The sequence below is a fragment of the Asparagus officinalis genome, chromosome 7 (assembly GCF_001876935.1).
Source record: "Asparagus officinalis chromosome 7, Aspof.V1, whole genome shotgun sequence".
Taxonomy (NCBI): Eukaryota; Viridiplantae; Streptophyta; class Magnoliopsida; order Asparagales; family Asparagaceae; genus Asparagus; species Asparagus officinalis.
The window spans coordinates 98,845,799-98,869,513 of NC_033800.1; the positions used below are offsets into that span (position 1 = coordinate 98,845,799).

At 39.1% G+C, this 23,715-nt stretch overlaps 1 protein-coding gene across 1 annotated transcript; it reads right to left on the bottom strand.

Moving 5' to 3' along the window:
- LOC109847552 (20 kDa chaperonin, chloroplastic-like) lies at nt 2,521–17,807 on the bottom strand. Its single transcript, XM_020416785.1, has 6 exons — nt 17,744–17,807; nt 17,181–17,372; nt 4,761–4,940; nt 4,451–4,607; nt 3,178–3,281; nt 2,521–2,694 (listed from the first exon to the last, which is right to left on the bottom strand). Exons 2-6 carry the CDS (start codon nt 17,358–17,360, stop codon nt 2,521–2,523), a joined length of 795 nt encoding a protein of 264 aa, XP_020272374.1. The 5' UTR covers nt 17,361–17,372; nt 17,744–17,807.

Here is a 23,715-nt window from a genome sequence, read left to right on the forward strand (position 1 = left end):
GGGATGCTGCACATTGATACAGATTTGGTCATGGGAGCGCATTCATATTGGACGCCCTACTTTACTTGTGAACCGTGACCTACAGGGGCAGTTTCCTTTGGCGTACAGGTATAATTGTACACACAAATTTTATTCGCACTGAATTTGTACTTATATATTCTCTATTCTGCATATAGGTATAACGTGCGGTACACTAAGTACCGATCAGCGATGCGCCATCGTGAGTTTTATCGAAATGAGCTTGATGGCTTCCAACACGAACAGGTAAATATAAATCTCAAGTCGTTATGAATATTATAGTTTTGTTGTTGATACTAATAATATTTTATTTTATTTCAGTTCAAGTGGAGACCCTATACACCGCCGGAGCTCGATATGCATTCTCTTTCACCCATCTGCCGAGATAGTCCCAACTTGTAGAGAGCCAGAGTTCCATTGATTTGTTGGGAGATCGTGGAGATGTATGTCCCTGACCGTGTGCTACGATAGTTTACGCTCTCTCAGCATGTGCCAGATCCTGTCGAGCAGATCGATCGTCGGCGGTGACCTACTTCGCACCATACCGACTGGGCCGTAGTCCGTGCAGCCTACATAGACAGGTGGACTCACAGGTGGGATTTCATCCAGGATACGAGGCCCATAGCTGTTGACTATACCGTGTATATGGGTTGGTATTGGGGTATCACACGTAGATGGATCACACGTGACCCACAGCCATTAACTGGACACATGCCACGGCCACCGACAGACAGTTTCATCCCACTACGAGAGAGATTACGTAAGTTTCTAAGCTAAATTATAACATATTTTTCTTGAGTTGGTACTTAATAAATTGTTTACCTCACAGGTCCGTGCTTTTGATAACATTGAGGCTGATATTGATGCGACTGTGCCTGAGATTCAGGATCAGGTGGCTTAGGAATCCTCAGCAAGATCAAGAAGATCATAGCGCAGGTGTTTCATAAAACTCATGTCGACGAGTTCACAGGCCGTGAGGACAGGTCTCGATCATTTGGGCAGGCGTACACTCGGCGCCGACGGCCACGTGACGATGACGCCGGTAGCCGGAACTTCACATGCTGATGAAGCCGGCACTTCACATGCTGATGGAGCCGGCACTTCGCAGCCTCACACACAGCCGGATACTCAGATAGTCGAGGCTCATCAGCGCGGGGGGCGGGGAAGAGCGAGGGGGAGGGGGAAGAGAGGGAGAGGAAGGAGAGGAGCTATATTGGGTTGTATTTGAACTTATTTTGTTAAAATTTGTAACTTGTATGAATTTTCAAATACTATACTTTTGTGGATCAATTATAGCTCGATATGTGATCTTTTTGAGTATTGTTTGATTCGTGCGTGTTTAAATCATATATATATTGTAGTAATTATTGTTAACAGGTAAATAGTTGTATATATGAGTTAAATAGGTAGACGTATACAAAATAGGTAGATGTATACAAAACATGCACAGCAGCCTGTGCATGTTTTGTAAAACCTGCAACTTCACGGGAGTTCAACTCCCGTGAAGTTACAGTCTAAATTTCCCAGAGAGCGATTCTCTAGAAAATTTAGCATGTAACTCCACGAGAGTTGAACTCCCGTGAAGTTTAAAAGTATGCTAAACTTCATGGGAGTTCCAACTCCCGTGAAGTTTCGTAAAATTTTTTTGAAAAACCGACCTGGTTTCAGCGACAGCGCTGAAACCAGGTCGTTTTTCTAAATAAGTTGAAAAGAGGTCGTTTTTTACAATTAAATAGTGAAAAGGGTTGGTTTTGAAAATTTGTCCATAAGGAGTGTTTTCTGGTTTACTCGAGCATTGTTCATCAAGCTAGGATCTCAATATATGTATGTGATTTTTTGGCTGAGTAGCTTCTTCGCTAGTCTATGTTGGGTTCTCAACAAGTATATGTGTTTCTTTGGCCTTGGTAGTTTCTTCGCCAGTCTATGTTTCATCAGCATCTGCTCAATCTTGCTCAATCTTCCAGTCATATTCAGTTTAAATAAATTAAGAGTTAATTACAGCTTGGAACTATTTTTCCTTATGGGGTTTAACTGTCACATAGTTTCATATGAACTATGTGCAATAAATTACCTTTTGTCCTGTATTTAACTGGCAAAAAGACTAACAAAATGGCTTGGGATAGAAGCCACAAACCCTACAATGTCTACACTAGATATGAATGATTTTTCACTCACCGACGTTCCCACACAAAATCATACACATTTAGTGCAGAAACCTTCAAACCAAGATGAAAAGTTTTTAAGAAATCTGAAACTGGAAAGTGACACAAAACAGCCGAGAACCTAAACTACTTCAGGCAATACATTATGCTGAGACTCAAGCTGTAGAAAAGTAATGACCACTCAAAACTGAAATATATTAGACAACGCACTGTCACCGAACCAAACTAGAAAAAGCTGCAATGGCCTCTTTTTGCCTCTGCACTAAACGCAAAATCTTCAAAAGTTCATGCATTCTCCGAAACAAAACTATATTGTTTGCTAAAGCAATGCTATGTAGTTCTAGGAGAGAACAGCCATGACATCCGAAGCTCTAAGGGCAATGTAGTCGGAACCATCAGCACTCTTGAACTCGTTCCCCGCATACTTGGAGTAGAGAACAGTGCTGCCTGCTGCGATGGTCAGCGGTTTTCTGTTGCCCTCCTCATCCAATGTTCCAGGTCCAACCGCAACGACCTGATTCAAAACAGCAAAATATAAAAAAGAATCAATCATCATATCAAATGTGTCACTTGCATTTATACGCTTTTCCTTATCTGAAGACTCCAGGTTTTGGAAACGATTAAGTGCAAATACACCCCTGTACTACTACCTGGTTGCATACAGAACCCCATGTAGTGAAATTGTTGCAGATAGACCCATGAATGGAATTCTCTCCCCTTTTCACCCTCAGAGACCAAATTAATTTTTGACAAATAGACTCCTGAGGGTAAAAGAGTCTAAAACATTTCCCTTGAGGGATCTATCTACAAATTGGGCAAGAGTACACGGAGTCTATCCACAACAAAAGAACTCAAGGGGGGCTATTAACAATTAACACTTGTGAAAATGAATACCAGGGCAACTGGAACTGGGCTCTTCCTGTATTTTCCACATAATTTTTTGAACTACAAAGTTATGGCATCGTCGTGGTTGAAGGAGAAGGAAAGGCAATCTTACCGTTCCAATGGAGGGTTTTTCCTTGGCAGCTTCGGTTAAAAGCAAACCTCCAGCGGTTTTCTGCTCAGCTTCAGCAACCTGAAACTCAAAATGGATGTGATGACCTGATTTTATGACCGAAGGCTAGCCTTGAAGTTAATTTCAGATTGCAAGTCACCTTAATTATTTGTAAGATTAATGGTCAAATAGATTTTTAAGAAACCAATAATCTGTAATCTGATGGATTGCTTCACTTGGTGGAATAAATTGGTACATTCTATGACTATTATTTGGCAACCAAAAGAACTATCAGCAGGCACACGGACTTTGCTTACATGTGCAGTTTGTTTTATACAACAACATTATTTATATATAAATTAGAGTAACAACAATTTGCACGTGAACACTGACCAGGAATCCAGTGATTCCTAATTACGAAACCTAAAAACCCGCAAGTGATAGTTTCTGGAATTCCTGAGACTATTATGTTTTATACATTCTTCCCTCGATGTTCTTTGGCAAAACCATAATGCAGCTGAAGATCACTTCAGAGATGCACAACATATAATCAATAGTCAACATTGATTTTTTATCGTCATTGTATGTCACAGAATTTCTAAAGCATACTCATTGTCATCACACCATATTGCTGCAAGCCAGCATTTTGGCATTGGGCGCATCAAACTTGAACCATGTGTTGTGATAAAATAATGTACTCTCTTACTGTATGTTACATTTGTATTCAATACAATTAAAGCAGACACTAACATAATTAAGGAACATAAATCATATCACCGAACGCAGGCCTTTACAGATCGGATTTCAAACTAATGTGGTCCAACTAAGAACACGTCCAGGATAGTTATCAGAAAGAAAACTTACAGCTAATTTCTTTCAAGGGAGTGCACAACGACATAATTCAGTCGCAGGAACATAAGGAAATTAAGGTTTGACAGATTATCAACCATGTCAAAACTTATGTTTGCCTCTTATCATGTTTCCAACATTGGACAACTGTTACATTTCAATTATCAAATATGTCCTAACATCTCTCACGCAATTCTTTCTCATTTCTAGCGACAAACTAAGTTGGAAGTTTCAGCAAAGCTGACTATCTAAAAGATCCTCTACAGGCAGAAGCTGAGGAAAAGTAGTATTAAACAATAATGCACAAGGAATACTGCTCACATAATTGCAAACATAATTGTAAGGATAGAAATTTAACCTTGATAAGGACCCGGTCGTTTAGAGGCTTGAGATCCTTAACATCTTCTGTTTCAAGAACCCCTACAACATCTGATAAGGACCCGGTCGTTTAGAGGCTTGAGATCCTTAACATCTTCTGTTTCAAGAACCCCTACAACATCCTCCTCCTTCAAAATAAGATGATTAGCTCCATTATATTCCAGTTCCGTCCCTGCATACTTAGAATACACCACCTGTTTTCCAGTCTGCGTGTAAAAAGTTTTATCAGTTCAAATAGAACCAAGTAAAGATTGATCTTTTAATCTAATTGAAACAGCATCTTAGCAGATATATGAGAAATAATCCAAAACAATTATAACAGCCATAAAACCATAGTACCAGAGATTCAAAAGAGCTACCTCAAGACTGCTGTCAACTTTGGTCTTTCCAATGGTTTTTCCTTCCCCAATAGCAACAACCTCACCTGCCTGAGGTTTAGTCTGTGCAGTGGTCGGAAGTAAAATGCCGCCCTGAGTCTTTTCTTCAGAAGTCTTTATTTTTATAAGTACTCTATCACCCAAAGGCTTGACGGAGGTGTACTGCACATAGTTCATAAACCCCATGAATGAAACGCACAATATTCAGTCAAAATCCTATTATGCTCACACTGTATTAACATAATACTTGCTTGAAATATACTCTAGTTCAATTGATTCATAAGCTCATAAAAATTAACATGAACATCTCATGCAGTACTTTTCGATTCTTCATTATTATTAAATGTTACTGTTTGCGGAAAAAGTCGCTGTATTCATTGCTGCATTCATTACAACTTTGTTCGTTACAATGAAATAAAAAGATAGCCTTTTTATAAGACCGGTACATAATGAAAACAAAATAAATGCAACTCCTTTCAAACAAACGCAAGAGCTGTTTGTCATCTCTTGCTTGCGTGGGTCTTTGGCCTGTGACGGGGACGTTGATATCCGTGGACCACCGGGGCAATTATACTCTTGTACTCTTTGGAGTATTGAGGAACAGTTTATACTCTTGTACTCTTTGGAGTATTGAGGAACAGTTTATACTCTTGTACTCTTTGGAGTATTGAGGAACAGTTTATACTCTTGTACTCTTTGGAGTATTGAGGAACAGTTTATACTCTTGTACTCTTTGGAGTATTGAGGAACAGTTTATACTCTTGTACTCTTTGGAGTATTGAGGAACAGTTTATACTCTTGTACTCTTTGGAGTATTGAGGAACAGTTTATACTCTTGTACTCTTTGGAGTATTGAGGAACAGTTTATACTCTTGTACTCTTTGGAGTATTGAGGAACAGTTTATACTCTTGTACTCTTTGGAGTATTGAGGAACAGTTTATACTCTTGTACTCTTTGGAGTATTGAGGAACAGTTTATACTCTTGTACTCTTTGGAGTATTGAGGAACAGTTTATACTCTTGTACTCTTTGGAGTATTGAGGAACAGTTTATACTCTTGTACTCTTTGGAGTATTGAGGAACAGTTTATACTCTTGTACTCTTTGGAGTATTGAGGAACAGTTTATACTCTTGTACTCTTTGGAGTATTGAGGAACAGTTTATACTCTTGTACTCTTTGGAGTATTGAGGAACAGTTTATACTCTTGTACTCTTTGGAGTATTGAGGAACAGTTTATACTCTTGTACTCTTTGGAGTATTGAGGAACAGTTTATACTCTTGTACTCTTTGGAGTATTGAGGAACAGTTTATACTCTTGTACTCTTTGGAGTATTGAGGAACAGTTTATACTCTTGTACTCTTTGGAGTATTGAGGAACAGTTTATACTCTTGTACTCTTTGGAGTATTGAGGAACAGTTTATACTCTTGTACTCTTTGGAGTATTGAGGAACAGTTTATACTCTTGTACTCTTTGGAGTATTGAGGAACAGTTTATACTCTTGTACTCTTTGGAGTATTGAGGAACAGTTTATACTCTTGTACTCTTTGGAGTATTGAGGAACAGTTTATACTCTTGTACTCTTTGGAGTATTGAGGAACAGTTTATACTCTTGTACTCTTTGGAGTATTGAGGAACAGTTTATACTCTTGTACTCTTTGGAGTATTGAGGAACAGTTTATACTCTTGTACTCTTTGGAGTATTGAGGAACAGTTTATACTCTTGTACTCTTTGGAGTATTGAGGAACAGTTTATACTCTTGTACTCTTTGGAGTATTGAGGAACAGTTTATACTCTTGTACTCTTTGGAGTATTGAGGAACAGTTTATACTCTTGTACTCTTTGGAGTATTGAGGAACAGTTTATACTCTTGTACTCTTTGGAGTATTGAGGAACAGTTTATACTCTTGTACTCTTTGGAGTATTGAGGAACAGTTTATACTCTTGTACTCTTTGGAGTATTGAGGAACAGTTTATACTCTTGTACTCTTTGGAGTATTGAGGAACAGTTTATACTCTTGTACTCTTTGGAGTATTGAGGAACAGTTTATACTCTTGTACTCTTTGGAGTATTGAGGAACAGTTTATACTCTTGTACTCTTTGGAGTATTGAGGAACAGTTTATACTCTTGTACTCTTTGGAGTATTGAGGAACAGTTTATACTCTTGTACTCTTTGGAGTATTGAGGAACAGTTTATACTCTTGTACTCTTTGGAGTATTGAGGAACAGTTTATACTCTTGTACTCTTTGGAGTATTGAGGAACAGTTTATACTCTTGTACTCTTTGGAGTATTGAGGAACAGTTTATACTCTTGTACTCTTTGGAGTATTGAGGAACAGTTTATACTCTTGTACTCTTTGGAGTATTGAGGAACAGTTTATACTCTTGTACTCTTTGGAGTATTGAGGAACAGTTTATACTCTTGTACTCTTTGGAGTATTGAGGAACAGTTTATACTCTTGTACTCTTTGGAGTATTGAGGAACAGTTTATACTCTTGTACTCTTTGGAGTATTGAGGAACAGTTTATACTCTTGTACTCTTTGGAGTATTGAGGAACAGTTTATACTCTTGTACTCTTTGGAGTATTGAGGAACAGTTTATACTCTTGTACTCTTTGGAGTATTGAGGAACAGTTTATACTCTTGTACTCTTTGGAGTATTGAGGAACAGTTTATACTCTTGTACTCTTTGGAGTATTGAGGAACAGTTTATACTCTTGTACTCTTTGGAGTATTGAGGAACAGTTTATACTCTTGTACTCTTTGGAGTATTGAGGAACAGTTTATACTCTTGTACTCTTTGGAGTATTGAGGAACAGTTTATACTCTTGTACTCTTTGGAGTATTGAGGAACAGTTTATACTCTTGTACTCTTTGGAGTATTGAGGAACAGTTTATACTCTTGTACTCTTTGGAGTATTGAGGAACAGTTTATACTCTTGTACTCTTTGGAGTATTGAGGAACAGTTTATACTCTTGTACTCTTTGGAGTATTGAGGAACAGTTTATACTCTTGTACTCTTTGGAGTATTGAGGAACAGTTTATACTCTTGTACTCTTTGGAGTATTGAGGAACAGTTTATACTCTTGTACTCTTTGGAGTATTGAGGAACAGTTTATACTCTTGTACTCTTTGGAGTATTGAGGAACAGTTTATACTCTTGTACTCTTTGGAGTATTGAGGAACAGTTTATACTCTTGTACTCTTTGGAGTATTGAGGAACAGTTTATACTCTTGTACTCTTTGGAGTATTGAGGAACAGTTTATACTCTTGTACTCTTTGGAGTATTGAGGAACAGTTTATACTCTTGTACTCTTTGGAGTATTGAGGAACAGTTTATACTCTTGTACTCTTTGGAGTATTGAGGAACAGTTTATACTCTTGTACTCTTTGGAGTATTGAGGAACAGTTTATACTCTTGTACTCTTTGGAGTATTGAGGAACAGTTTATACTCTTGTACTCTTTGGAGTATTGAGGAACAGTTTATACTCTTGTACTCTTTGGAGTATTGAGGAACAGTTTATACTCTTGTACTCTTTGGAGTATTGAGGAACAGTTTATACTCTTGTACTCTTTGGAGTATTGAGGAACAGTTTATACTCTTGTACTCTTTGGAGTATTGAGGAACAGTTTATACTCTTGTACTCTTTGGAGTATTGAGGAACAGTTTATACTCTTGTACTCTTTGGAGTATTGAGGAACAGTTTATACTCTTGTACTCTTTGGAGTATTGAGGAACAGTTTATACTCTTGTACTCTTTGGAGTATTGAGGAACAGTTTATACTCTTGTACTCTTTGGAGTATTGAGGAACAGTTTATACTCTTGTACTCTTTGGAGTATTGAGGAACAGTTTATACTCTTGTACTCTTTGGAGTATTGAGGAACAGTTTATACTCTTGTACTCTTTGGAGTATTGAGGAACAGTTTATACTCTTGTACTCTTTGGAGTATTGAGGAACAGTTTATACTCTTGTACTCTTTGGAGTATTGAGGAACAGTTTATACTCTTGTACTCTTTGGAGTATTGAGGAACAGTTTATACTCTTGTACTCTTTGGAGTATTGAGGAACAGTTTATACTCTTGTACTCTTTGGAGTATTGAGGAACAGTTTATACTCTTGTACTCTTTGGAGTATTGAGGAACAGTTTATACTCTTGTACTCTTTGGAGTATTGCCGTTTTCAATCGGCTTACCCTAGCGTTATAACGCCGGCTTCAACCAAGGTCTGGATGCTATTCTTGAGAGCAAAGCATTCCTTGGTGGGGTGGAGGATCCTTCTGTGGTACTCGCAGTACGTTGGATCCGCAGAATCGCCATCTTCCTCTTGATGCGTGATGGGCGGGAGTTTGATTTTGTTGTTTTCGAGAAGGGTCTCGAAAATAGCTGGAACGTCTTCGTCTTTGAACGAGTACTCGTTTTGGAGCTCCTCGTCTGAATTCTCCTGTTGTTCCCAGGACTGCTGTTGTGACGTTTGATCATCGTCAATAACTGCTGCAGGTACGTCCTCTTCATCATGAGGTACGAGATCCGAATCCAGAGGGTTAACCATCGGTTGGTTTCTCTCGACCTTCCGCCTTCTGATGAAGCGTTCAGCCTGTTCTCCTCGAGCCTTCAACTCTTTCCAGGTATTGAGTGGCTCTATTCCCATCACGTCCAAGATGTTAATGGACAAGTTGTTCTGACAAGTCTGCAAGAGGAACTCCTCCGTGACGGGATCCCTGCAGTTCATTGCCTGATTGCGGAAGCGTTTGATGAAGGTATCCACCGACTCTCCGCCTTTTTGTTTCTCGTCGAAGAGTGTCCTGATCGACACCTCGGTGTCATCATCGAAGAAATGGGCGAGAAACATGCCTTCCAAGTCCTCCCAGCTGTTGATGCTTCCAGGCTTGAGACGGCGGTACCAATCGAAGGCAGGCCCGCGAAGGGTGCCAACGAATGACCGAACCATCAAAGGCTCGTTGCCCGAGATTACTCCCAAGTGAGACTTGAAGTAGATCAGATGTTGAGTGGGCGAGCCTTTTCCGTTGAACGGCGTGAAGTTGATCAGGTTGAACTTCGCCGGATACGGGATCGAATCCCACTTTCTCGGGTAAGGACACGGAATGCCGGTCCTCTTCACCTCCCGAACAGACATCAGGGCTTCGATTTTTCTTTCGAGCTCCTTTATCTTTTCGGCCTCACCCATATCCTGTTTTGGATAAGTTTCGAGAGGAGTCATACGGCCACCCCCAGTGTTGTCACTACTAGTGGGTCCACCCCTAGTGTTGTTATTTTTAGTGGGGCCACCCCCAGTATTCTTGGGCGGTGCGTCGGCCATAATGATTTCGACCACCTCCGGATTGCTGCCAACTGCGGCGTTCTGGATGTGATGGCTGGATTCCACTAGCTGATTTGACAAAGCTCGGATTCGTTGATCGTGCATTTGTCTCATCTCTTGCATAGCCACTTCCATTTCAAACTTGAAGATTTCCTTCTGCTTAGTTAGGGCCTCTTCAATGATTTTGGCTATCTGATCTGTGTTGACCATGAGTACCTCTCGAGCTTGTCCTATGCTAGACGTTGTCTCGTCAGAAGCGAGAGCGGAATAGGAATCCGAGAGTTCATCATCGGAATGTACTCCCTCATGGACCCCACAGTAATCGTCACATCTGACGGCTTCTAGCTGAAGCTGAGCTGTTCCCGAATTGACCCTGCTTCCTGGAGAGGAATTAGGGTCGGAACCACTTGAAATGATTGGGGATTTTCCTTTGTTGACCGTGTTGATGGTAACTTCTGGGAGTTCATCATCTCGAGTAATCGATCCTCTTTGGTGGGAACGCCTTGATTTGGGCTTTGTCGTTCCATCGGAGATTCCCTCGAATATCGAGACCCTCTGTGGAGCGGTCTTGGGGCAGCTACAGGCTGATAATACTGCCAAAAGACCACATATTCAACATTGTGGCAGGTTGTTATTAATAACACCATAATCCGTGCCTCACACGCGCGGGGAATTTTATCCCGAAGCCTAAGTAGGGATAAGTCAACGTCTAATACACGTTGCCGGGTAGCCTATTCCCGTAACAATGGCGAAGTCTACGTATTCAATATCGTAGCACTAAAAGGGTTAACTCTTTTAGCTTAAACGTCACATAGGAGCGGACTTAAACAATCCGCATGCTAGCCCGACTCAAACGGTAGTCGGTAAAGGCTAATCAAATCCGTTGAAGGCTGGGGATTAGCCAAAAATCCTAAAGTCAACGCCTAACACGCGTTGCCGGGTAGTCTATTCCCGTGAGAAAGACGAAGTCTACGTATTCAATATCGTAGCACTAAGAGCGTTAACTCTCTTAGCACAACGTCACATGCGGAACGGACTTAAACAATCCGCATGCTAGCCCGACTCAAACGGTAGTCGGTAAAGGCTTATCAAATCCGTTGATGGCTGAGGATTTGCCAAAAATTCTATAACTGCGAGTCATTGACGCATCAACTCCCCTAGTTGGTCTCGTGACTTGAGCACCCAACAAATTCAGGATAAAATCCACACATGCAGATGAATCAACTTTAACAGTTGGTCCTGCAACCCCAACATTCGGGACCGCGATGCTCCAATACCTTAAGAGCTTAAACTGTGTATACTCCAGCAAACGTACGAGTATAAACTGTGTTAATGGCGATCCGTAAACCCTAGGGTCAACGCCGGTCAACGCGTAACCCTAGGTCAACGCCAAGCAACGCGTTGCAACAAAAGTCAACGTTCGACGATTCGAAACCCTAGGGTGGACGCCGGTCAACGCGTAGCCCTAGGTCAACGCCAAGCAACGCGTTGCAACAAAAGTCAACGTTCGACGATTCGAAACCCTAGGGTGGACGCCGGTCAACGCGTAACCTTAGGTCAACGCCAGTCAACGCGTTGCAATCAAAGTCAACGTTCGACGATTCGAAACCCTAGGGTGGACGCCGGTCAACGCGTAACCCTAGGTCAACGCCGGTCAACGCGTTGCGATAAAAAGCCAACACACGGGGATCCGAAACCCTAAGCCAGCACAATGTGGCGGAGGTAGTTCAAAGTCAACTCAATGACACGAGCCAAACTCAATTCATCAGCTGCAGACTCGAGACTCCGACGACGGCCAGACGATAAACGCAGCGCCGGAAGAACCTCGGCTATTCGTCAAAGCATCGGATAGATCGAAAATCGAAAGAGTCAAGAGTTGAAGCTAACTACGCCGACTGAAGGCCAGATCAATCACATCCAAAGTATTCCAGCCTCTTCTATAAAAGAAACGAGTCAGGAACACTTTGGAGGGGGTATCTGTAGGCATCAAAAATTGCCTATAGTTCTCCACAACCGGTTCAGTGTTAACGAGCGACGATGAACGTCACCATCCAATCCACATGAGCCTAATCGACGTCGACGAACGACTGAAGTGAATCGACGAGTTACATGAGCGGATAGGACTTCGGAATCACGAAGACCCGGACCAATCGGGAAGCCCGGCACTGTTCACAAAAAGGACAACGCCCTTCATGCCTCGACCACTCTACAGATAATCCAATCACCAGAGCGGGTCAAACTCTTCGTCGCGCATCCAACGCACCCGGAATCACTCAAATCCGAGTTCGTACGAAGAATCTACGGGGAAAACAATCAAATACACCTACGGGTCTCAGGAATTTTTCCGAGACACCCCTGGGGTGTCTCGGTTTTTCCGAGACACCCCAGGGGTGTCTCGGAAATTCCGAGACACCCCTGGGGGTGTTTCGGAACTCCGAGACGTCCGTAGGTGTAATTGATCGTTTTCCCCGTAGATTCTTCGTACGAACTCGGATTTGAGTGATTCCGGGTGCGTTGGATGCGTGACGAAGAGTTCGATCCGCTCTGATGGTTGGATTGTCTTTAGAGTGGTCGAGGTATGGAGGGCGTTGTCCTTTTTGTGAACAGTGCCGGGCTTCCCGATTGGTCCGGGTCTTCGTGATTCCGAAGTCCTATCCGCTCACGTAACTCGTCGATTCACTTCAGTCGTTCGTCGACGTCGATTAGGCTCATGTGGATTGGATGGTGACGTTCATCGTCGTTCGTTAACACTGAACCGGTTGTGGAGAACTATAGGCAATTTTTGATGCCTACAGTTACTTCTAGGAAATACCATGTGGGAAGTTAATTACCATATTGCATTATATATACATAAAAATTCACGCCTTCCCCTTGTAAAATCAATAAGATATCAATATAATTCCCTATAAGATTCTACTTATCATCCACAATGTAATAGGTCTCTATAATAGTCTTTAGAACATAAATTTGCATATTTGCCTTCAAATCTTTCTCCATGCTAAGGCTCCAATATACTTTTATAACTTCCAAATTTCAACAAGAATACCCCTTTCAATTACTCCAGGAATAAGTTGATGTAACAACAAAAACAACAAAGAGTTACCCCAAATATAGGCGGTCATTACATGAATCATATTATTCCATATAATTCTATTATGGGTCATTTCCTCCGCTAAGTAACTATTATCATATCCTTCTTAATTGATTTTATCTAAATTCTTTTAGGTCTTAACCCCAATGTTACATTAAACGCTGGGCACTTCTAGGCGTTGGACTTGGCGCCCAATGCTTAGACGTCTAGGCGGATCCTAAGTGGTTTTTGGGTGCTTTTTTTCTTTTTCTTTTTCTTTTTTTTAATTGCGATACTTGAAGATAAATATATATACTCAATCAAAGATGCATAATATAAATATACCAACACATATGCTATCCAAAACTATAATAGTCAATCAAAGATGCATACATACTAGATAGCAAGGCATATAATATCCTATATCCAGAAGTTTAGGTCTCAAAATATCAGTAAAAAGGCAGTCAAACAGGAATAGTCTAGACTCTAATATAATAAGTTAACAATATGCATCTAATCTAATCTCATCATCAATCATCATCATCATGAAGTTCCTCATCTACTCCATCATTGCTATCCTCCCCAAAATCCATCTCCATACAATCCTCCTCGTCTGAAACAACATCATCCGAGACAAGAGGCTCTTCTTCATCATCCATTCCTGAAGTAGAAGCACTTGAAGGTCTTGCTAGCCAAGAACTCCTCCTATTGTTCGCAGCCTCAGCCGCTCCTGATATAGCCTCTACCATCCTCTAAGTAAGGCCTAAGCCCAGATGAACTTCTTCCTCATCATCGGAGGTTGCTCCTTCTAGGATCCATGCTTGTGCCTTACTACGATCATTAGATAGCAGTAGGTTTTTGTTTTCTCCTCTCCTCTTCTTCTGGTTGAGCTTTGAGTTGAACTTCACATAGACAAGTTCCTCTAATCTCTTCGATTCTAACATATTCCTCTGCTTCGTATGTGTTTGTGTCGGGAACGATTTTCTTTGTCATTTCCATTAAAACGTTTTAACAGAAACAAAATGAATGAGCTTTACACGAGTAACTCCTCTCTTTACAAAGAAAACAAAATCGTGCTCCCAGAAACACACAAAAACTCTTACATAGTAACTTCTGCTTGCGTGGGATCTTTGCCTGTGCTAGGGATGCGTTATCCATGGATCACCGAACGTCTCCAAGTCGGATACAAAGAAGGCTGGATGTTAATGTTTCGACGGGGAAACAAGAACAGAAGTAAATATCTTAGCAAGATAAGATAAATACTCTTCTCAAAAACAAGTCAACGTTTGAACTCAAGAAAACACCAGAAGGCTTTGAGGATTCTCGGGAGTGGATTACAACTCCCTTTCCCTCAAAGTTCACCAAATATCATATTCTTTCTACTATCTGCTCTCCTGCCAATGTTTGGTACCGTGCACAAGTGTGTCAAGAGGTATTTATAGCAATTGGGAGCCGTAACCGCCAAATAGGACGCAAACAGCACCTTAGACATTGTCTACTTTGGGCGAGACATTGTCCACAATCTCGACCAAAGGAGACAGTGACAAGGGTTTGTAACTGCCGTCGAAGACGAATGGCTTCGACGAGATCGAAGACGAGCTTGAAGATCGAAGACGAAAGGCTTCGACGCGATCGAAGACGAGGCTTCGACAGAGGTGACTTCAACGAGGCCTCGACAGCTCCGATAGGCTTCGACGAGGGCTTCGACAGGGCTTCGACAGTCGACGAGGCCACTAGAGGCTCCGAGAGGCTTCAACGAGTTCGGGGAGCATCGATGAGGAACAAAACTTCCTTAGCGAGCGAAATTTTGTGGCGGCGTCGGGTGTGAGTGAGAAATAGGGTTACTGTAGTTTAGTTTAGGTTTGGGTTTTGGGTTTTGGTTTTTGGGTTTAGGTTTGTTTATTTCAATGTCCAAATTGGTTTTCTTTTTTTTTAAGTGTTGGGCGGGCCGTTTAAGCGGCCCGCATAACTCTGGGCGGCCGTGTAGGCGCTCCGAGCATCTAAACTTGGCCACTTAGGGTTTTTTGAGACGTCATGGGCACCGCCTCCGCCTAGGGGGACGCCTAGGTAGCCACCCAAGGCATTTTTTAAAACATTGACTACCCCTATCTCTCTTGACCTTGTTCACTATAATATTATCATTTTTCCTAATAGGTGCATTAAATGTCTCTGCCATACATGACCAAACCAAGGTTATTGATAGCGGATCGCGTCGCGTCGCGGCGAGGGACCGCTAAGGCTATTGCGCGCTATTGAGGCGAAATAGCGGCAAATAGCGCACAGTCAAATAGCGGACAAATTTAAATATATTTAAATATCCTAAATAATAAGAAAATTCATAAAAAAATCTAAAAATTCTACAAATGCATACTTAATGCCTAAACATGAAGTAGATGTGTACAAGAACAAGAACAAATAACAAGAACAAATAAATAAACAATAACAATATAAGTACTATAACGGTAAAACTTTATTTCTTCACTCTTTATTCATACAATAACAATATAAAGTACTATAACAGTAGAACTTTATTTCTTCAACTCTTTATTCATACAATAAATAAACATGTTATATTTCTTCATTCATTCAATAACTCAATAAGTTATAAATTTATAATGATTTGATTGATTTCAAATGTTGATTATACAGGTTTTCTGGAAGTTGGAAATCTCAAGGGCACTAATCATTTCGGTGCAGCTGCTGGTTATGAAGATCAACCCGTTTATCGCAAACATTTTAATTTGTTGTAAATTTCTTGTATTATTAGTAAATAACAATTGATAAGCTTGTTGTATGAGTATGAATGAAACTATGAAAAAAATCAAGAAATATAGCATCATTGATTCTCGAAATACTGCAGTCCTGAACGTGATGGAAACACCATTTATGGAATACATATTAATTTGTTGTAAATTATTTCACGTATATTTTCATGTAATCATGTGATTAAAGGTTAAAACATCTGTAAATATCAAACAAGAGTCCAAGACAGGTGTGCTAACGTGCCATGTCTAATAAAGATGGAAACACCATTTATTATTGACCTTCTTCAGAGTTATTCTTGTTTATTATCTAATATAGGTAAAGGAACAGAAAAATTAGTTATGCAACTATGCAAGTTGGAGAAAGCAATTCAGGCACAAAAGGAATGTGAGATGAGGTAGGAATTCCCAAAATTTGGACCTAGTCCCATAATTTTATACATTTTCCTCTGTGGCAGATCTAGCCAACAGAGATGGGCGCCGGAGCCTGGAGCCTGGAGTGGAGATGATGACGTCGATGGACTCCGGAGCCTGGAGCTTGTAGCGGAGATGATGACGTCGCTGGAGCCTGGAGCCTGCAGCGGAGATGATGATGTCGAAGGAGCCTAGAGCGGAGAAGATGGGAGCGGAGCTGCGGAGTGCGAAGATGATGAAGTCGAACCGTCGAAGGAGCCTGGAGCGGAGCTGCGGAGTGCGGAGATGATGAAGTCGAACTGTCGAAGGAGCTGGAGCGAAGAAGATGAAAGGCGGCTAGGGTTCGGGAGTGAACTGAGGGATTCGTCGCTTTTTTAGCCTCTTTTAACAAGCGGGTTCGGGTTCGGGTCGGGTTTGGGGCAAAAAAAATCAAAACACATTTGGTAGCGGGTTAGCGGTTTTAGCGGGTTTGGCCGCTTTTATCTGCTTTTGGCCGCTTTTATCCGCTATTGAGCGCTTTTACCCGCTATTCGAGCGCTTCGCGGTTTTTTCCGCTAAATCCCGCTGCGAACCCCCTACGCGTAGCGCTGAGGGGCCGCGATCCGCTATAGCCCCGCTATTGCCCCGCTATTGGCCGCTATTTACAACACTGGACCAAACGGTATCAATTGATTCTCATTTTCTATCCTCATTAGCAGCACTAGCAACTCTAACTCCTATGAATGCACTCATTGCTTATCCTACCATTTAACGAGTACCAACAAGAACCAACTGATAATAATAATAAAACTTCATATTTGAAAAATCAGACACAAATTAGATGTATACCTTGGGGGAAACAACAGTGGCAGCCTTGACAACAAAACCCCTGTAGGACCTCTGCACAATGCCGAGCCCAAAAGCTCCAACTAATGAGGGGGCGGCAAATGTGGGTTTAGAGGCGCGAAGCCCATTAAAAGAAGGGACTTTTCCAGTGACTACGGATCCAGATAATTGAAAGGCTGCCATTGATGAATCGAACTGAAGTACAAATATCAACTAGAAATTAGTCAAAAGTGGAAACTTCTCATTTAAGAGTAAAAATCTTAAATTGACTCTGGAAAAATAACTTCTTTGTTGGGATTAATCAAACAATAAGTAATGACTCCAATATTGACTGCTATTTAGAAGGATTTAAAATTGGCTAAAATCTAAAACGAAAATTTGGGGAAATATTAAAAAAATGTAGAAAACTCTGTGCATCTACCCTTGAGTTAAATCATTTGGAAAAAATATAAAATCTCAAAAAAAAATAGACGAAGTGCGAAGAAAGTACCAATTGTTGAAAGAATTGAAAGGTGCCCGACACATTAAACAAAGACGTGATGTAGAATTTTTGATCAAAATCTCACCTTTGTATCACTCTCTTCAGTGAGAAGATAAGGTCTTTTGACCAAAATTAGAACTTTTGAGAAACCCTAATCGAGATCAATTACGGAGACGTTGTCGGGTTTATCTGAAGACTTGTGTATGATGTTCCTTCTGCACTAATTTACTAACCTCTTCCTCCCCATAATTGCATTCAATTAATTTCCACATTTCATCTGATTTGCTGGTGGATAGTAAGCCATTCGTTCACATTTGTGTTTGCAGTTTTAGAGCTCCCAAATTTATATTTTGCATGAACTTTTTTTATCCATGATTTTTTTAGTGCTCTAAAAAGTTATTTATCTATGATGAAAGTTTAAGTTATTAAATATATGAGTAGTATGTTGGTAGCAATTTTTCTGTAGCATTTAAAATACCGACAGTCAGGATGCATTATGTGTGCATGTACAACAATTATAGGAAAAAATAGGACTCTGAATAGATTAGAAACAAAGTTAATTTATTTTCACTTTAAGGATTTTGCGTAGATAAAGTGAAACTAAAACTTTTTACAATTTTTTCTCAAAAAAATCTACACTAAATTAATCATCGATTTTCGTGACTAATTCGACTCTTCTTAATGTACACAGTTTACTCCAAAGTCTAAACAATAAAAGAAACAAACAAATTAAAATATTCTATGTTCCAAGTTTATTGGAATAGTTTTCAACTAAAATTGGAGCGAACTCACATTATTTCTTTTCGTACTATGTAAAAGATTGTGAGGTCTTTAATTTCATTTTTTTTTAAGTATATGCAGTCTCCAATTTACTACCTAGATGATAACTAATTAAGTATGCTCATGGTGAGGTTAATCCCTGAGTAAGCGAAAGATCTACCTTCAGTAATATGTCTCTCTATTGATGAAAATCAAGGATTCAACATGAAATAAACTAGAATTCTATATTCATATTATTATTATTATTATTATTATGTTTTGTTGGCATTTAAATATGCATTTTGCTTAGGGGTGGATTCGGTTCGGATACGGTTCGAATATGACACTTATCATATCCATATCCGCTTTTTAAAAACGGATATGGATACGATTCCAATATTAATCGGTAAGAAAAAGGCATTATCATATCCGCACTAAACAGAAACGGTTACGGTTCGGATATTAGATAGTCGAATACGGATATGATACAGATATTAATCAGATATTGGAAAACAGATATGATACAAATATTAATCGAATATTTGGAAAACAGATATGAATATAATAAACGGAAACAGTTACGGTTCGGATATTAGAGTCGGATACGGATATGATACGGATATTAATCGTGTGTGTGTAATTTTAATAACTCGCAAATAACTAAAAATTAATATACTTGCAAGCAAAAAAATTCCAGAACATTGCTACACATATTCAGATATGCACTCTCTCGTGGTATATAATTTTCAAAAATTGACATTACAAACTTACAGTTACACATCAATATGCATTCTCTATTTATTTGTGTCTATGTGGGTATTGGGAATGGGGGTGGAATTGGCACTTAGGTATCAGTTGAAATTTTTTAGCACTAATTTTAGTAGCCTGTAGTTCCTAATTCCGAAGCAAGCTTTAGCTTATAACTTACTACTTTAATTCAAGGTGCATGTGCTCTAGAACTTCACAAAATTTTAAGCTAAATCATTTGTCAAACAAACTATGTCTTTTCAGTTTTCAGTCAATAAAGGATAGCAAATTAGGGCTTTTTATCAAATAAATTAGGGCTTTCCACTCAACGAAGGGCTAGCAAATTAGGATTTTTTATCAAACAGATTAGGGCTTTTCATTCAACCAATTAGAGTTTCGAATTCACCTTAGTGTTAGAAGAAACCGAGGAGGATAAATTTTCGGAGGTCGCTGTTGATGGTCGGTCGAGCTTGAAGGCGGCGGCTTGAAGTCGGTCGAAAGCAGAGCCTTGGAGACGTCTGAAGTCGAAGGCGGAGGCTTGGATACGGCGGAGGTTGAAAACGGAAGGCGGAGGTCGAAGGCGGAGGGCGGAGGTCGAAGTCGAACGCTTGGAGACGGCTGAGGTCGAAGGTCGAAGGCGGAGGGCGGAGGTCAAAGGCGGAGGCTTGAATGGAGACGGCTGAGGTAGAATTTTCGATCAAAATCTCACCTTTGTATCACTCTCTTCAGTGAGAAGATAAGGTCTTTGGACCAAAAATAGAACTTTTGAGAAACCCTAATTGAGATCAATTGCGGAGACGCTGCCGGGTTTATCTGAAGACTTGCGTATGATGTTCCTTCTGCACTAAGTTACTAACCTCTTCCTCTCCATAATTGCATTCAATTAATTTCCACATTTCGTCTGATTTGCTGGTAGATATAGTAAGTTAAAACATTCTTGAGAGACAACATAAGCTAATCTACGTTGTCATGAGAGTGAAAGATGCTTCTAGAAATAGCTCGCGAGGAAAGCGACCGTGAATGCTCCCCTTGGACCAGGTCGAGTATGGAACTTACACCTTGAAACTTGATCCGGAAAGAAAATAACATCACTTTTTCGCTTTATTTTCTTCTCTTCTTTTTGTTTTGTCTAATATACTTCTTCCCTTTGTTTTTCTACTTAATAAAACACAAAAGGGTTAAAGAATGGAACACAAGAAGCAACTCATTTCCTTCATAAACCTAAAGGACGCCTTGCATGTTGATAAATGTAATGTTCTCCAAGATTTTTAGATGTTAATGAATGTAAATGCATTTTTCTGAGATAAAACATTATATAAATGCAAAATTGCTATTATATCTGATTTACATTTATAGATTAAAATCTCAACTCAAAGTAACAATAATTTTCACCTTAAGTTACCGATTTTTGTCCTTTGTCTCGGTTCTTTAGCATTTTTTCTCATAGTAATACTAATCATTATTCAACAATGAGCTTTTACGCTAGAAAAACATCAATAATATTTCCAATACACATTGCTTCTTTCCTTCTTTCTTCTTTCAATAGGAAAATCGTGATAACCAAGCCCTCCACTCTTTTTTATAAGCGCACAAAACAAGAAATGTGTTCATTCACTGTCCATGTCATTAAATGTGCATAAAGGAATATTAACCGTAGGATCATTGACTTTGTAATTATGCACTGGTCCATATGTCAAAATACATTTAGTGCACATTTAATACACATTTAATTTGACATATTAAATTACTTTTTCTTTTTAGAAATTTTTTCTTCGACTTTTAGATTGTGTAATCACTATATCACCATTCTAGCATAGAAAAGACCTCACTCTAAATGGTTTCAAGTCAATGTTTGAGTTGAACTGAAGTATATACTATTGCTACTATGTGCATATATTTTTTAAGAAAATTATATCAACACTTTTTAAACAGAAGAGAATATTCTAACATCTGATATTATAAAAAATAAATATAGACAATTGAGTGATTAGCAAAAGAGAACTTACATCATAAAAGCGTGAATAATAAGATAAAGAGGAAAAGTAATAGTATTGTCAGCAATACTACCAACAGCAAACTACAATGTAAAGTTAACCTATTTTCTGAAGCGCAACTACTGGTCATAAGCATCGAGGTTTTCATATATATACTTTATAATTTATTAAAAAAGATCATATAATCTTGTATAATAAAATTGATTTAATACTTAATAGTAATATCGTTGTAATTATATCATTATTAGAAAATATTCTTCATGAACCAGTATGTTCTTTATGATATATAAGTTATGCACTCCAATTTTTTGTGTCTTTTATAGAGCCAAAAAAATTGAATGTGAGCTTCTAACATTTTGTTCTCACAACAGCAAAATTAACTTAGTAAATATGGATATTCTAAATGAGTTATATGTCCTATATACAATACATTTGCCCTAGACAAGTGAGTTATAATAGTATTTTTCATTCACATTATTTGGGGTAAGATTTGTTAGGGACCTTGCATCAAAGGAAAAAATTTATATTTAGAGCACATGGAAAAATATAGTATAATCTCTCTGCTCTAATTTTGTAAGAAAATAATTCTTTATACTTTTAGTTTTTACTTCTATGATATGGAGAATGAGCTATAAAATTTAATGAGAATATTATATAATATAAATATGAGTGAAACCATAACTAAAAACTAATGTGAATATGAGTCAAACCACAACTAAATGTTTAATGGACGTATTGTAAGTAAATTTATATGCAAATTTCCTTTGTGAATTGAATAATCACTCATCTTTGAAGACTTCAAGATACTAAAAATAGAGATGTTGTACTAGATCAATGTGTTTATAACTCACAAATAGTAAACCACATGGTTATAGTCTGGGTTGAAGGAAACAATAACAATATTTTATTTGGGAGAGAAATTATTGAGTTGATGATCAATCACACAAAACTTTATTTTCTATTTTATTTTATTCTATTTTTATCAATTTAAATAACTATGATATTCAACCGCGTGCATTGCACGTGCATCTCAACTAGTAGATAGAAAATATCTGGGATTGTTGAAAAAATAACTCACTTGCACATTTGGTGGAAATTGAGGGCGGATATGAAGGGTGGACGGTCATAGGGTGAGCCCTCTAAATTGATGGCTAGAACCCATGGAATTCCCACTACAAATTGGGAACCCTAAAAAATCTCTCCCATTTTCTTCTCGCTTTTCAAATTTCTTCAAATTTCTCCCATCTTTAATATTTTTAGGTCCTGGTACTAATCCCTCAAATCCCTCAAATAAGGGAAATTGCTTTTAGGTCCTAGTATTAATCCCTCAAAGAAGGGAAATTACTTTTAGCTTCTAGTACAAAGTTGAGCTCACTTCAGTGAAACGAAGAACAAATTTATGTATTAAAATGGCATTAGGAATACAAATTGACGACTTCAATGTTAAGGGAGCAAAACTAAAAGAGTTCAGAAATTCTTTAGAATATATTTTTTTTTTAGATCAAAACCTGTGCATTACAAAGGGATTACAAATTATGCGCTATTCAGGCATTAGATGAGATCGGGTGTTTGAATTACAAAGCTAGCTTATAGGCATTTTCTCAAAACAAGGTACTCCAAATTGACAAGATCGATGAAGCTCCAAGTCTTCTCTCAGCAATCAGTCTTCTTCCTGCCATTTTGAAGTGGAATATAATACTACTGTTGGATAGTGGTATAAACAATTATATGAGCAGTCCACTGCTCTATTTATGTGCTCAAGGCATCTCTGTTGACAGGGATGACTACTAAATTCATTCTTAAAGTTGAGGATATTGACAATGTTCTTATGGAGGAGAACAAAACGGTTAGCATTAAATAACCTACAGCTAGTTGTTGTAGCTTTGTTGCAGAATAAAATTTTGGGCAAACATTAGCTGAAAGACCCCAACAGTTAAATAGGTTATGTTATCAATTAATATCTCCTTCGAAGAATGAGACCACTGAAGAACGAAATCAAGTACACAGATGAAGAAAATACATAATGCTTGCACTAGGAGGAACAAAAGAAAATACTAAAAGTTTCTATGCATGATATGCAGTACAACAACAACAACAACCAAGCATTTATTTCAAATGTTTAAGATCGGTTACATGAATCCTAATTTTCCATTCTATTCTGTTACGGGTCATTTTCTCCGTTAAGTTAGTCTTAATCATATTCTTCTTAATTACTTCTGACCAAGTCATTCTTAGTTGAACTCTAGATCTCCTAGTCTCATTAACTCTAATATTATCACTTTTTCTAATCTGTGCACTAAGGGGTCTCCTTTGTACATTCTCAGGACAACTTGTTGTTGCTTTTGAAAGATCCAAGGTCCTGTCGCGAGTTGCACCTTTAGAACCACCCCTTGTGGGAGTGGAGTCTTAACGAACTCTTGGGTTCCAATGCGAACCCCCAGTCGAGAGGCAGTAGGAATTCTCCCAGAAAGGGATGCCTCATTGCCCCTCTCGTACACAACACACGAACAGGTACATTGAGGTGTCCCGATTTGTTTGGCGGCGACGGGACACCTTT